At 48.0% G+C, this 13,636-nt stretch overlaps 1 protein-coding gene across 4 annotated transcripts; it reads left to right on the top strand.

Moving 5' to 3' along the window:
* Positions 1-379: 379 nt before the first annotated feature.
* On the top strand, positions 380-2,287 carry LOC119103848 (LYR motif containing protein 1). Of its 4 annotated transcripts, none has more exons than XM_037227516.1 (2): positions 380-403; positions 1,505-2,287. In XM_037227516.1, the coding sequence occupies exon 2, from the start codon at positions 1,565-1,567 to the stop codon at positions 1,943-1,945; it is 381 nt and encodes a 126-aa protein (XP_037083411.1). In that variant the 5' UTR covers positions 380-403; positions 1,505-1,564; the 3' UTR covers positions 1,946-2,287. The 4 variants fall into 4 exon arrangements, with proteins under 4 accessions (XP_037083411.1, XP_037083409.1, XP_037083410.1 ...); XM_037227514.1 differs by lacking the exon at positions 380-403 and adding an exon at positions 415-593; XM_037227515.1 differs by lacking the exon at positions 380-403 and adding an exon at positions 415-672.
* The last annotated feature ends 11,349 nt before the right edge of the window (positions 2,288-13,636 follow it).

Genomic DNA, 13,636 nt, shown 5'->3' with positions numbered 1-13,636 from the left:
CAGGGACGCTGTCGCTTCCACACGCTTGCATTGTTTAACACACCATTTCTCGAATCAATTGGGCCACGAACGCCTCATATAGGTGAATCTGAACTGCTGCCTCACAGCTGGTCCTGGTAAAATACCGCACATACACAATGAATCTGTTTCTTTTGGCAATTTTCCATCTGAGACTATTTAAAAATAAACTTAAGTCAATAATAATCTACTCTTGTGTGTGTGAATGACTCTGCATTGATTGGATCATGAAAAAATGAGCATGTATTCCGTCTCCTTCGTGTATGAATGGTACTGCATTTCTGCGCATACAAAAAAAAAACAACGCTGCGACAGCCTCGGACAACTTGCGCCCGCTCCGCATTTTCGAGCGCTCGGGAGGGTGTGTTGCGTGTGGGTGGACAAGGTAGCCGGGCGAAAACGGTGGACGGGGATTTGTGGATGCGATTGATACATCAGGTGTACATTTAAGTGCTAACGTTGGGTCACGAGTGACAGCCGATTTGACAGCTGTCATTTGTGGGTGCACGTTTTTCTTTGCGAGTCCAGCGCGTGCGTGGAAGTCCGTACAGAAGAATATGTCTTTCTTTGCAGCCGTGGGCCAATGTGCCGTGTTTTATTCATGTACCTTTTTGGCTAGCCATCCATTTGGTCAAAAGCGACTCTGAGCCTCTGGTAATTGCCATCCCCATCCTTGTCTCAAATTGATGGCTGATCATGGTAGGTTCATCAAAACTTAATATGCTGCTGAACTTCAAGCTTAATTTTTTGGTTGTTTCAAAGGGCTACAGCATGACGTCATTTGTTCTTTTCCAGGGACAGATCGATAATGCCACCTTAGGAGGACAACTAAACAAGAAAGGGGGGGGGGGTTAAGATCCAGGAGGTCCTGATTTTCAGAAAGTGATGGGATCTGTCTTTTACCTCAAGGGTATTCTAAACAAAATTTGTGTTAGTCCAAGATGTCATGGTTTTCCCTTGAACAGTGCAGAAACCTGTTATTTTTATGTAACTTGGGTGGTCTTGGGGTCGGGGCTGTGCTCTTGGTAGCCCTCTTTGGTATGCCCTAGTTCTGTTCCAATTTTTTGCTATGATGGTATATTTTTAACTTAAAGTTGAGCTGTATGGTAAATTTACATGCAATTTTCTGTTATCACACATTTGTTGTTTTAGGATTTTTGACACCTAAGGTAGGGGCTGTGGTCTAATTGGCTTTCTTTGGCATGTCCTTGTCCTGTTCCAATTTTTTGCTGATTTGACATCTTTTTAGCTTAAATTTGAGACTTAGGGTAAATTCACATGCAATATTTTGTTATCATACACTTGGTTTTTTAGGATTTTTTGCAAGGCTTTTCATAAATGTACACAATTTGAACAATGCTATTAGACCAGTGATGGCAAACAAAACCCATGAGGAGTGTTTGGGACTAAAAAGCACTGTTTGGCTGACATGCTAGCTGAAAGCAGACTGCTACTGTTGAAAAATTTGGACCTCTTTATTCCCCAGGAGTGTCCCTGCTCTGCACGTGCCCAGCACCCACATTCACCAGAAGTTGGGTCACCGGACATGTCGCCATCGCCCCTGCGTGGCCAGGTGCTGCGGATGTACCGGCAGATCCTGCGCACGGCTCGCACTTGGGAGGCGGCTGAGCCGGCGCAGACGGACGAGCAGCGGCTCTACATCCGGTCCGAGGCTGGGACGCTGTTCCGGCGGCACGCCGGCGTCACTGACCCGGAGCTGGTGCGCCAGTACCTGACCGAGGCCGAGAGCCGGCTGGAGATGGCGCTGCACTACGGCAACCCGTACCCGCGGCCGGTCAACCTGCCGCCGGGCGCGCTGGCGCCGCGCGACGGCCGGCCGCTGGGACGCGCCCAGCGCCGCAGCCGCGCCCAGAGTCGGCCCGTGTACTCGCGCTCCGAGGACGAGGGCAGCGGGCTCGACCGGTGACGGTGTCGCCTCGGGCGGTGGCGTCGCGGGCATGCAGTGGAGCGAGGCATGAGTGGTTGCGGTCGTGCTGGTGTGATTTGTGGCACTGCTGAGGGTGTGTTACGCAGTTGTTGCGCTATCTCTGAGGCAAAGGCAACCTGTTTATACCATACAGGGCTTGCTGGTTTTCCCAGTGTAAGAGCGTAGTATGAGCATACACGGCATAGAACATGAGTGTGCTAGTCGCCTACCTAAGTACGCGATGTTGACGTAAATTATAAAATAGGCTTGAATTCGTGGGAAACTCGATTGTGCTGTTGACGACCTTGACGAGTCCCGTACCAATACACCTAAATTGTCGTTCGTATTGTTTTGAAATTGTGTGATGTGTTTTGTCACAGACTTCCCCTAGCTGATGCCGTTTGCCTACCGCAAGTGCTCGCTTATTGCCTATGAACTCAACCCGAATAGTGCAAACTGCAAACCATTCCGAGTGAACAGCAAACAACAGTAACGTTCAGTGAACAACAAGCAACGTTCTTCTTCAGCAAGGAATGATGGCTTTTTACCCACCAAATCACCCCAGATAGTACAAATAAGACAAAATTCACAATGAGGAGTCGAAATTCGTGGCTCGTGACTTATTTGTGAACATGGACATGGGTAGGGAGTTGCATAGGTGACGGACGAGTGCCGGTGTAATATGGTGGATCGTCGGGAAGGACGAAATCCTGCTGCTCTGCAGCTTAGTATTGCTACATTCCGAATGTGCACTGTCCTGCGCTGTTTTGTTCGAGTAACGTGCGTGAGTGAGGTGACGCTTTTCTTGAAAATGAGGTCTTGAGATCAACAAGAAATCTAGACCTGCGTGGAGAGGAATGGTCAGATTTATGAAACCCCGTAACGTTATTGTCTCACAGTGAACAGTTGGCGTACTCTTGGATTGCTGAAATGTGCAATGGCCTAACCAGCCGTGGATCGATCGTGGATCGTTCCGTATTCTAATACCCTTTGTGCGCGCGGGCCATTTTTCGAGCTTTATACTTGTGATTAGTGTTGCTCGACGCATGCATTGAGAACATCGAGGCCGAGGGTCGATGAATCCAGCAGCTCAATCTAAGTACGTGCGAGTTTGATAGTGGGCGCTCGAATTGATAATGTTGAGAGGCGATGACGTAAGATATATTTTACGATACACAGATGCATGTAACATATCTGTGGAGTTTCAACTCTTCCGATGCCGTTATGCATCTAACACTGGCGCAGAGAAGGGGGAAGCTTGCATCAGGGGGGGGGGGGGGGGGGGCGGTGTAGCAGCGAGGCAGTGCTCCCTTCGCTGGAAAATGTACGCCAACCTCATGGTGTTTATGAAGCAAAATGAGACAAGAATCGCGTTTGCCCATCTCCATAGGCGAGACGCCCTGGCTCTGGCGGCGATTAATGGCGCCCATTTTACTCACCCTGGTAATGAAATAGTAGCCGTGCATAACGCGATTGCGGCGAAAAAGGCTCCTCTTGATGACTCAAACGTGTGACATTGCCATCTATCGGTCGTCAGGAAAACTAGGGCACAAGTAGCGTCATCTTTCCAGTAGCCTTGTTCGTGACCGATATTCTCAGTCTAACTTCCTGCCTGGGGGGGGGGGGGGGGAGGTTATCCACGTCTCTGGGATTGAAGGGACAAATTAGGATCAAGACTGAAATTTGGAGCAAACAATCCGACCTGCAGATGACATTTTGAATGAGAGAACAAAAAAGGCATGTTATACGGGCAACATTGGCAGGGTCAAAATGCCACTTTTGTGAAAATAGAACAAACATGCGCTCAGTCCCTCCCACTGCTTGCATTCATGGTCGCGTGGATTTTGCTAAATAGGTATAACTACAGAAAACGACAACACAAGCTTGTCCGAATCATAGGCTGGGTATAAATCTTGTTCGATCCCAATATCAGGTTTTTGAACCGTTGACGTTTCCTGCTCCTCCACAGAGGTGCAGTTTCCTACTCCTCCTCAGTGGTGCAGTTTCCTTTCTAGTCCGGGTAGGGAGGGACTACCGCCACCCTCCATTTTAGGCTCCTTTCTCCAACTTTGAAAGGAAAGTGGGCCAAATCTTCTTGGAGAAGGCTCTGTCATTTGTCACTGCTTAGCCCACCCGTCCCCCCCCTTAAGTCATGCTGCGAAGCCATGCCCTTACTTCTCGAATTCACGCACATATGCGAAAAGCCTTCACGGAACGACATCCTAGACCACGGTGTCACGCACCAAGTGGAGACAACTGCCGGCCGTGCGTATACCATTTGCGGACTTCAGAAAACTGCACGCACACTTGGGGTGCAGTTAGCTTCCAAGGCATGTGACGAACGGCAGCTGTGCTTATCAAAGGTGAGGGTAATGACTAATGATGATTTAGATCCACATTCATTAATTTTTATTAATCTCTCTCGTTTGTGATGCCGCGGGAACTGTTCAGTCGTGGCACTCGACAGAGCAGTGTCCAAACGTGGACCCTCTTCAGACGAAATCTGAGAAATCGGGTCCAAAGACGAACCCATCATCTCATGCAAAACTCTGACCCACGTGACCTGATTCCCTCCACGGATAACACAATCCCATGATACCCGGCTCGGATTCAGACTCACCGATTTGAAAGAAAAAAAGAAATAGACCTCGACGTCGATAGTCGATAGACCTCGACGTCAACCTCGTTTATGACTGATTCATTTCTGTTCATCTCGTCCCGTTCCAGACAGTGATCTGGCGCCGGCATGCCACGGGGTACCCACAGCAAAGAAGACAACAAACGCCGCTGGAACTGGCGATCGCTGTGTTGGGCAATTCAGCCGGTCGAGTAGGCCCGCAGAGCTCACAATCCGATTCAGTAACACGATGTCACACTCACCTCCACGCGGCTCTCGCCGTCGACCGCACAGCAGTGAAAGACATGAGAAACGACATTTGACGGAGCATTGTCTGCGGCTCTGCGCCGAGCTACCACAATGCTGGTTGTATTGTCATATGTTGCTTTTTGTATCGTCACATGAAGTGTGCGGACCTTACTTCAACTGAGGCCTTTTCGAACGTATCAAATGTTGCCTAAAATCCCCTTGTTACGATGACGAACGCGAACAAAACTCATGCCATAAACGCTACAAAACCAGGTCTAACTGAGCGATTACACCTCGTACAGTGCGGTGCCTCGCCGTCGGTGCATGAGAGCACCAACGGCGCGGGACGATGTCGAACAGCGTGCTGGGGCGGGGAGGGGAGGGGGGGGGGGGGGGCAGCGGGCCGTCACGGTGCGCCAGCCGGGCGTGCCCTCAGGCATGACCGGGCCGGACCCCTCCCTGCGGCGGTGGGCCCGCCCGGCTCGACACACGCTCACACGCGGCGTCGACAGCCGCCGCCGCCGCCAGTGACTGTGACACAGGCGCGCCGCCGCCACCCAGCACATGGAGCCGGCCGCCGAGCCCGCCGACGCCAGCACCGACCAGGTCAGTGGTGGCATGTCGATGGGGCTTTTCGTGCCTCCTAGGGGACGATGATCTCGATGTTTCTTGGTCGCAACAACATGAAGGGCTCTACTCAGAAGAGCTGTCCCGAAATTGGATTGCTCCCAAAGATATGCGAAAAAGTCGACTGGGACCGCGCCTACCTGCAATGGGCAGCACATTAGACGAGCTGGAGGGTCTAAATCACGGCAGAGCATGCAGAAAATCACGTTAGGCCGTAGGACGGAAATTGTGGATCAGGTCATTGACCCGGATCACGTTGGACTGAGGGTGGATTGTGTAGCGGCGTCAGAGCATGTGATGGGTCATGCTAGACTAAACCGATTTACGTCTGACTGATAGGAACTATAACAGACCAGACGAGAGATGATGGTGATGATGATTTGAGTTTAGGGGCACGCCGACTGCGGAGGTCATTTTGCGCCCATAACTAAAGTTAGTAAGTGCAAAGCTTTTTAACTAAACGAGACAGACGAGAGACCAAGCCAGACCAGTCGAAGGGCCATATTAGCTGGTTTTTCGTGGCATAGATTTCGCTCATAGCATTCGTGGCGATGGCAGGGCAAGTGAAGAACCGGGAGTGAAATCATACATTAAAGGTTGAAGGGATCCAGTCTATTTTGATGCTGCCTTACATTAACAACACAATATTGGCCCCGCTACGGTTCGAGTCACGGTAAACCAAAAGGATCTAAACCATGGGTAGCGGACATCTGCTAGTTAGCCTTGCAAATGTTAAAAACAGGCCCGGTCGGTTGTCAAGCGCCTTAGAACTTAACCTGGAACTTAATTGCTTATTCGTGTTGGGGGGCAAACGCAACTCCAAGCATGCGTCTATGCGTGATGTCTTTGTCCGCGAAAGCGTTGTTCACATTTTGAACATCCTGGGGTCAGACACAAGCATTAGGGCAGCCATTTGAATGTTTTCGGCCGCATGAGCCCCCGGTGGCTTTTTATTTTACTGAGGAAAAACCGAAGATAAGATGAAATAGCAGTCAGGTAAGACACATTAGCTGTCAAGAGCAAATAAACGACCAAGAGCGAACAACCAACGTCATTCCGCGGGGACCGGAGTTGGAACATGCTGAGCTACGTGAGGAAATAACAAAATGGCATGTGAGCGCAATGTCAGACCAGATGGGGATCTGCAAGTCAACAAAAACACGGAGCCGACGGGACGACTGGCTGCAGTGAACTGATCTGCCGCGAAGGTCACACTGCTGCAGGAGTACAAATGCACCATTGCGATCTGCTGGGATTTGACGTGCAGCGTTTGAAAGAAGCGAGAGATGTTTTACCTGTAGCGTCTGTTGCGCGTCGCGCTCGTCATATATGGCTAGAATACGGTGCGCAGGTGATCAATGACGTCATGGAAATATCCAGAAGCAGGAAACACTCCACGTGTACCAATTATGCGAGAGCTGGTGGGAAGGGAATATCAGCAAATGCGCTATTATTTCCAAATATTCATCGGCCTTCCCGTTCGGAACAACGTCTCGTCGCAATTATGCACTGAGCACGTGCCGGAGCCACCACATCCCGCAATCGCTGCGAGTGAGAGGCGCACGAAGCCGCCTGTCGGTCACCGCCTAGCGGAGCCTTTCCTCGCCGCCCCGCCTTGAGGTGGGAGTGTGGGGCGGCGCCGCCGTGTTGCAGCAGTGCGCCCCCGTGCGACGCTCGGCACCGCATGCCACGTGGGCGGTGACGGAACGGGCCGGCTCGGCGCCCGAGGACGGCGAGGTCACGCGTCGGCGTCGGACGGTGACCCTGACCTCGTGTGTGTCACGGGCCCGACACGAGTCGCAGCCTTCCCCTCCCCCGGCGCCGGCCTTCGCCCGCGGGGCGTGGCCGCCGCTGACGGAAAACAGCGTGGGCTCTGAGCGTTGGGCCATTCCGTCACGGGGAGCGCGGGGTAGAACGGGTGGAAGACGGGGAGCGACCGCGATGCTCGCTCTCTTCCGCTCTGTCCTTCGATCGCGATGCGATGTGCTGATACTCCTCTCCCCATCAGACCCGCAGGCTGCGTGAGAACTGACGTGCAAATCTACCACGCTTTGAGTTTGTGGTTACGATGACTGCTCTGATTGCCGTCCCGTGTGCAAAACGTGAAAGGCTGCCAGAAGTATTATATGGTAACTGATGACCCTGCTGAAAGCTTCTTTCACATGGGCACACTACGAAAGGCATGCCTTCCTTTCCACGGGCAGTGGCATGGCGCGCATGCGTTGCCCTCCGGCCTTCCGCACTGTGGCAACTGAAAGCAGCCCCATCGGTGATACATTGTACAATCACGTTTTTCAGACCACCAAAAGAAAGTGCGGGATTCTTACTTGAGACTGCTGATGGTGGGATTGTTTCGTGGCTTCAAGCCGCAATATCACGGTGCGGACCCGAAGTGAATGTGTGAGGCACCATGCCGTGTGAAAATACGGATGATTGAGCAAGATGAAATGAATTCAAGCGAGCCGGTGGCTGATCACTCCCCGTTCAACGTTTAACCACGACTGAGCCGCGGAGAGTAATTAGTCAGTCACCGGCGATGTTACATTTCATGCAATCATGAAGATAGGGATCGTATAAGGATATCATGCTTTCAGAGCAGCGATAAGCATTGCCGCACGAGTGAGGATGCAAATTACAGATGTAACAACAACAGTTCATATACAACGGCAACACACTGAATCTCATATTCTCGAGTTCGGTAAATGACTCACATTAACTGCGTTGGCATTTCCTTCATGCTAATAGTTATCAGGATCATTCATATCAGTAAATGCACAGCAAAGCCATGAAGACAGTTTTCGATCTTTATATTTCGACTACCTTTAGGTTTACTTTATAGCATGAGGCAATAGTCATGTTGCCCACTGATGTCGGTGGGGAACGATGATGAAACCATGGGCTTAGAACACCCACGTGATATAGTAGGTAGACATGGCGTGCATGATTACCAATGCACCGAAAAACTTGCGTCTTAGAAACACACCATGTCGCAAAACATATTACCATGCAGTTTATCACATTCATAAGCCGCTTATTCCATTTCTGACAACGTGTAAGAGTCAGCATGTAAAACATCCACCATGCTATCGAAACCGATGAAAGTCGGCAAACCCGAAATGTTTTCATTTGTCGCCCTGGTGAGATTTTCCCTTAAAACGCTTCCCAAAAATATAATACTTGACAACATCGCTCACTCTGGGGGTTCAAAAAGAGACCAAGAGTTTTGTCTCGTTCATTGGCAGCATCGCCTATACTGGCGGTTTGAGAGGAAACCGATCTCAATGCGTACATAGAATACGGAAAATGTATTTGTAAATTGTGCAAATCGTGATAGTTTTGCATAACTCATCGCCGATAATAATAACTAGGGCTCAAGACTCTGGCCTCCCAACCAGCCACAGAGGTGAAATATTTCAGTTGCTGCCCATTCCTGCGCTACGTCTAGCGTGGGCTGAGCTTTGCAGCAAGAGTATTATGGATATGTCACATCCGGTCTGTTGGCTTCAGCAGCCGCCATGTCCTGCATGCCTTTCGGTGAATCCTTACTTGCGACACTGAAAAATTCCGGTCTTTATAGCATAGTTCACATCTGCTGACGTATGGCCATGAGTCACCAGCAAGATCACGTGATCATGCAGCCGACGCGCGCTGCTGGCATCCGGCCTCGAGCCGGGGTGGAGCGGCGCCGACTCCGAGCGGTAATCTCGGCTCACCGGACACGCTATATCATCAGCCGGTGGTGTCCTTGCGACGCTCGAGTTCCGCGGACTGCGAGGCGGGAGGTGCAGGGCTGGACTCGGCGGACGATGGTGTCGAAAGGAGCTGCGCGGTCCTGTAATGGTTGAGGCGCTTCAGGCAATTCGTTTTATTCGATATGTACGATGCATTATATTCATTCAAGATGCTCAGGCCCTGTGTTGATTTCGTTCGTTTAATTGATTGTTCGATTTTATCGACCAGCTTGTTAAGTGAATTTTAGTCATGTTTTTTTTCTAATTTGCGCAGACAGCCGACCGTTCCTTAATTTACTTGAATGGAATGTTGATGCTCATGCACTTCGTTAATTTTTTCACTGATTCGGTTCATTCAAAACTATTGAACGTAATACCTCGATGATGCTTTATTTACTAGCTGCAATACACTAAGTAAAGTAATTATGTTAATGTCAGTTATCAGCGCAAGCCTTTTTCGATCAATGACTTAATAACATCGAGTTAGTTAAAGCGCAATAAATGCATTCATTCAACTTGATTCATTCCATACTGCCAAATTAACTTTCGTGTTTCGTTCTTTTGTCCATTTCTTTGCATCCGTATACCTCTATTATTCCATTCATTTCAGCCGTACATCCTAAATTTCTCCCCTTCATTCCTTTCGTTTCATTGCCGACACAATTCAATTCATTCCACCTATTCGATGCTGCAGCTGACGTTTGGTTGATTTTTTTTCTGTCCACCTGCCACCCACGGACAATTGTGCCACACTTTTCTTTGGGCAGGCAGCTGTTAATTCTGGGTGATTGGTCAAGTGCTTATGTTTAACAAGCACCGGCTGACTCCTACGGCGCGTATGCGATAGCAAGTGGTAAGAATTGGCCGTGTGTTTGGTTGGTTAGTGTTGGATAAACTGGAAATGTGGTAACAATCGGGCGACTCATTTTGACTGCTAAGAGAAGCACGGATGCCACGTGGGACGCGTTCATTTTCATTGTCTGGTTAGTGTGAGTTGCAAGGCCGACTGATCCGGTGTTTCCGCTGGCAAGAATGGGCGAACCTGGGTAGCATGCTGGGATTGATCCACATGACTTTCTCGAACGCCATGTTTTGATTGGCAAGTATTGGCGCTCGCTGACTCGGGTGGCGTGATAGGGTGGTAATTATTGACCCCAGCCGACTCGGGCAGCGTATGGCTGCAGGCACCAGCAGCCTGCGTGTTAGCACCAGCTGGCTCCAACAGCGTGTTTGTGCTGGTAAACATCGGCTTCGGCCGGCTCGGACGCCATGTTTGGGCTGCCAAACAGCTGACTTGAGGTCAAACGCCGGGAGTGTCGGGACACGCCTCCATCTGAAGGAGAACCTCGAGAGATGGAGCCACCTCCCGACAGACCAGCCAACGGATGCATCATAATGACGGCTCTTGTTGCTCGGCATCTTGATCTACGTCGAGTAAAATACATGTTTGCCGTCCTAACCTCATTCTTACACCTTTGCATCATTTGTGCTGATGCATGCACCTTTCTGGCCAATGCGTTTAATTGTATATTGTTTTCATAATGCTTGATTTCAGAAATGCCTTGCTATGCTATGAAATACACATTTGGCATTTAACAGAATTGCAGCATTTGCTGCAAACACTTAAACCAGTCTCACTAATGAACGCGGCGTGATTTCTGGCGAAAGAACGCTGATGGGAGATCTTGTTTCGTTGTTTTTAGCGTTATATATATATATATATATATATATATATATATATATATATATATATATATATTCATATATGTACCTTTGCATATGTTTCTATCAGCAATATATATATATATATATATATATATATATATACATACATAGATAGGTAGAAAACAAGGACCATGCCAAGCAGTACACCACTTGGATAATACAAGATATTCAGCAAACACAATATTTTGCGTTTTGCAATCCTGTTCACAGAGCACTTGCTAAGCTTCTAGCCACAGCAAAGAGCAACTTACTTTGTTATATTGGTCCGCACGAGCATATCGCATTCAGTCAGATACCTCAGTTGGCACTTATTTCTTCAGTAACAAGACTCTTCCCTACATGTAGTTAATGACGTTAAATCACATTGAAATAAGTTTTGAGCCAAATAGCTTACAGGCTGCGGCATTTTGCAGGGACTTTGTGACTTACGCTGCAGTCATTTTACAAGATGTTAGGTTTAGCGCGGGCCCTATGAGAGGCGATTACGGCGCAGTCGCACTTTCGATCAGAACAACGTTTTATTTATTTAATGGACTTATGCCGAAAGAAAAAGCAAGCAGGCGTGCAATGATTCAGATATCCGTGAGCTGTAGGGCTCAAAAAGCTGCTCTTTGAAGTTGCGGTTTTATGTTTGTTCACTGCAGAATAATCAAGCAAAAGATATTTGGCCAGCGCAATCTCTTCCCATGGCAGTAAAGTTTCCAATATCCTCGCAAAGCTGCTCGGATTTAACCAGAGGTTATATTCCGGACGCACGAAAAGGACGTATTGTTATTTCGCATATCCGACGCGTGAAGAACGACTTGCTGCCATGACCGGCCATCACGTTTAGAAACCGCTGGTTGAATGCGGTGTAAAGTTACATCCGTGGGTACCGTAGAAGTGAAATCTATGTTGCCTTTTATCACTTAAGTGATATCAAAACTTCAGCTCGTGTCACTTGGTAATCAACAGCGTGTATGCTATTTTAAACGATTTTGTACATCAGCGAACACTGAGAAAATACCAAGACAACACAGAGACTGCCCCGCATGGTATCAGTTGATGACAACTTGGATGGATGTCCTCCGACTATCATCGACGCTCGTTCCATCCTGAATGGTCTGTGTGCCTCTGCCGACGCCATTTCGCGCGCTGTCTGACCGGCAGCGACTGCAGTGCTCTAACTCTCACCTACCTTGTCACTGAAATGTAGATGATCATAGGACTGCCGTTCACATGCATACAATTAAAACGACTATCGAGCGCTGATGACCTGAAATGACCGCGGCGCGTCTCCGAGACAGTTTCACGTAAACACCGGTTACAAAGTGCTTGCCAAACCAAACTCTGCCGTGTTAAGGAGCGTCATAATCTGATGCGACCCATTATCCTCTATGTGAAGAATTGCTCACTTACACCGATCCCCTGATGGATAACGCGCCTCATCAAAAAGGGTTTCCCGTGCATTATTCCTATAAAATTAACCGATGTCGTTAACGTTTTAACAATGCAATGGCCTAGGCGTGAGGGCACAATGAGATCAAAGACAAAATGTGAGGCCGCTTCATCTGTCGATGTGCTAGTAACGGTAAATCTCTCTTCATCGGTAGATTGTGATCGACGTCATCATGTTTTATGACCGTGTGATGTAATTCTAGCAGCTCTGACCAAAGCAACACACACACACATACGTTCATTAGTGAGCTTTTGATTTAATGCCTCCTTACAATGATGGGTGGCTAGATTTATATCTGAGACATGGAAAAATGGGCGTGTCTGAAGTACAACATGGCAGAGGGCTGTTTTCCGACCCCACATCCTGTGGGGCAAAATGGTCTTCTAAAGAAGAAGCAGAACGGGATGCTGTTTCTACATTCTGTTGCGCGCAATAAGCGTTTCTCTCACTCTCTTAATAACTAACTTGTGTATTGCGTAAGGATCGGTTCAAACATTGTCATATTTTGTCGCTTTAGAGAGCTGCAAAGGTTTTCATGCTGGCATTCTTCTGTGGATATATACATACATACATACACATTATATATATATATATATATATATATAGATATATAATATATTAATATATATATATATACATATTCACCACTTATATTTACATGCATAGATATATATATATAACGCCAGACACACCAACACACATATAATATATATATATATATATATATAATATAATATATATATATATAATATATATATCTATATAGAATATATTACAATGCCAATGGTCACATTTACAATTACTTACATATATTACCCTACAAAACATGTACATATGCATTAAAATATTTAACATACTCTCTAAGGAATTCTCGAAATATCTCGATGCTTGGGGTCATCTTTGCTGACAAACCAGGGTTTTATAATGCAGCACTTCGCACCTGCATTGTATAGATATCAATTGTGTCTTTGAACGTCGCTATCAAATTGGTCCACATAAGGCACCACAAGAATCGTTCTCCATCCTAGAAAATATGTAATTTGGTCAACACTGCCACAAACCAAAAGGTCGGCGCCACGCACTGCGCGCACCCCTTTGTCATTGGGAGGCTTACGTGAAGATCGTGAGTGCAGTCCATCTGATAATTGCATTCTAAAAGAACGCAGCAAGCATAAATATTTTCCTGGGACCATCATCATGAGATGCATTTCTAAATGGAGCAGCAATAACCGCGAACGGAACTAATATTTTGAGTTAAGCCTCTTTTTGCCGATGTGAGTCACAATGGCACGCAGCATATGAGT

This window comes from Pollicipes pollicipes, unplaced genomic scaffold (genome assembly GCF_011947565.3).
Source record: "Pollicipes pollicipes isolate AB1234 unplaced genomic scaffold, Ppol_2.1 Scaffold_5724;HRSCAF=6776_pilon_pilon_pilon, whole genome shotgun sequence".
Lineage (NCBI taxonomy): Eukaryota > Metazoa > Arthropoda > Thecostraca > Pollicipedomorpha > Pollicipedidae > Pollicipes > Pollicipes pollicipes.
This window is presented reverse-complemented; position numbering and strand designations above follow the sequence as displayed.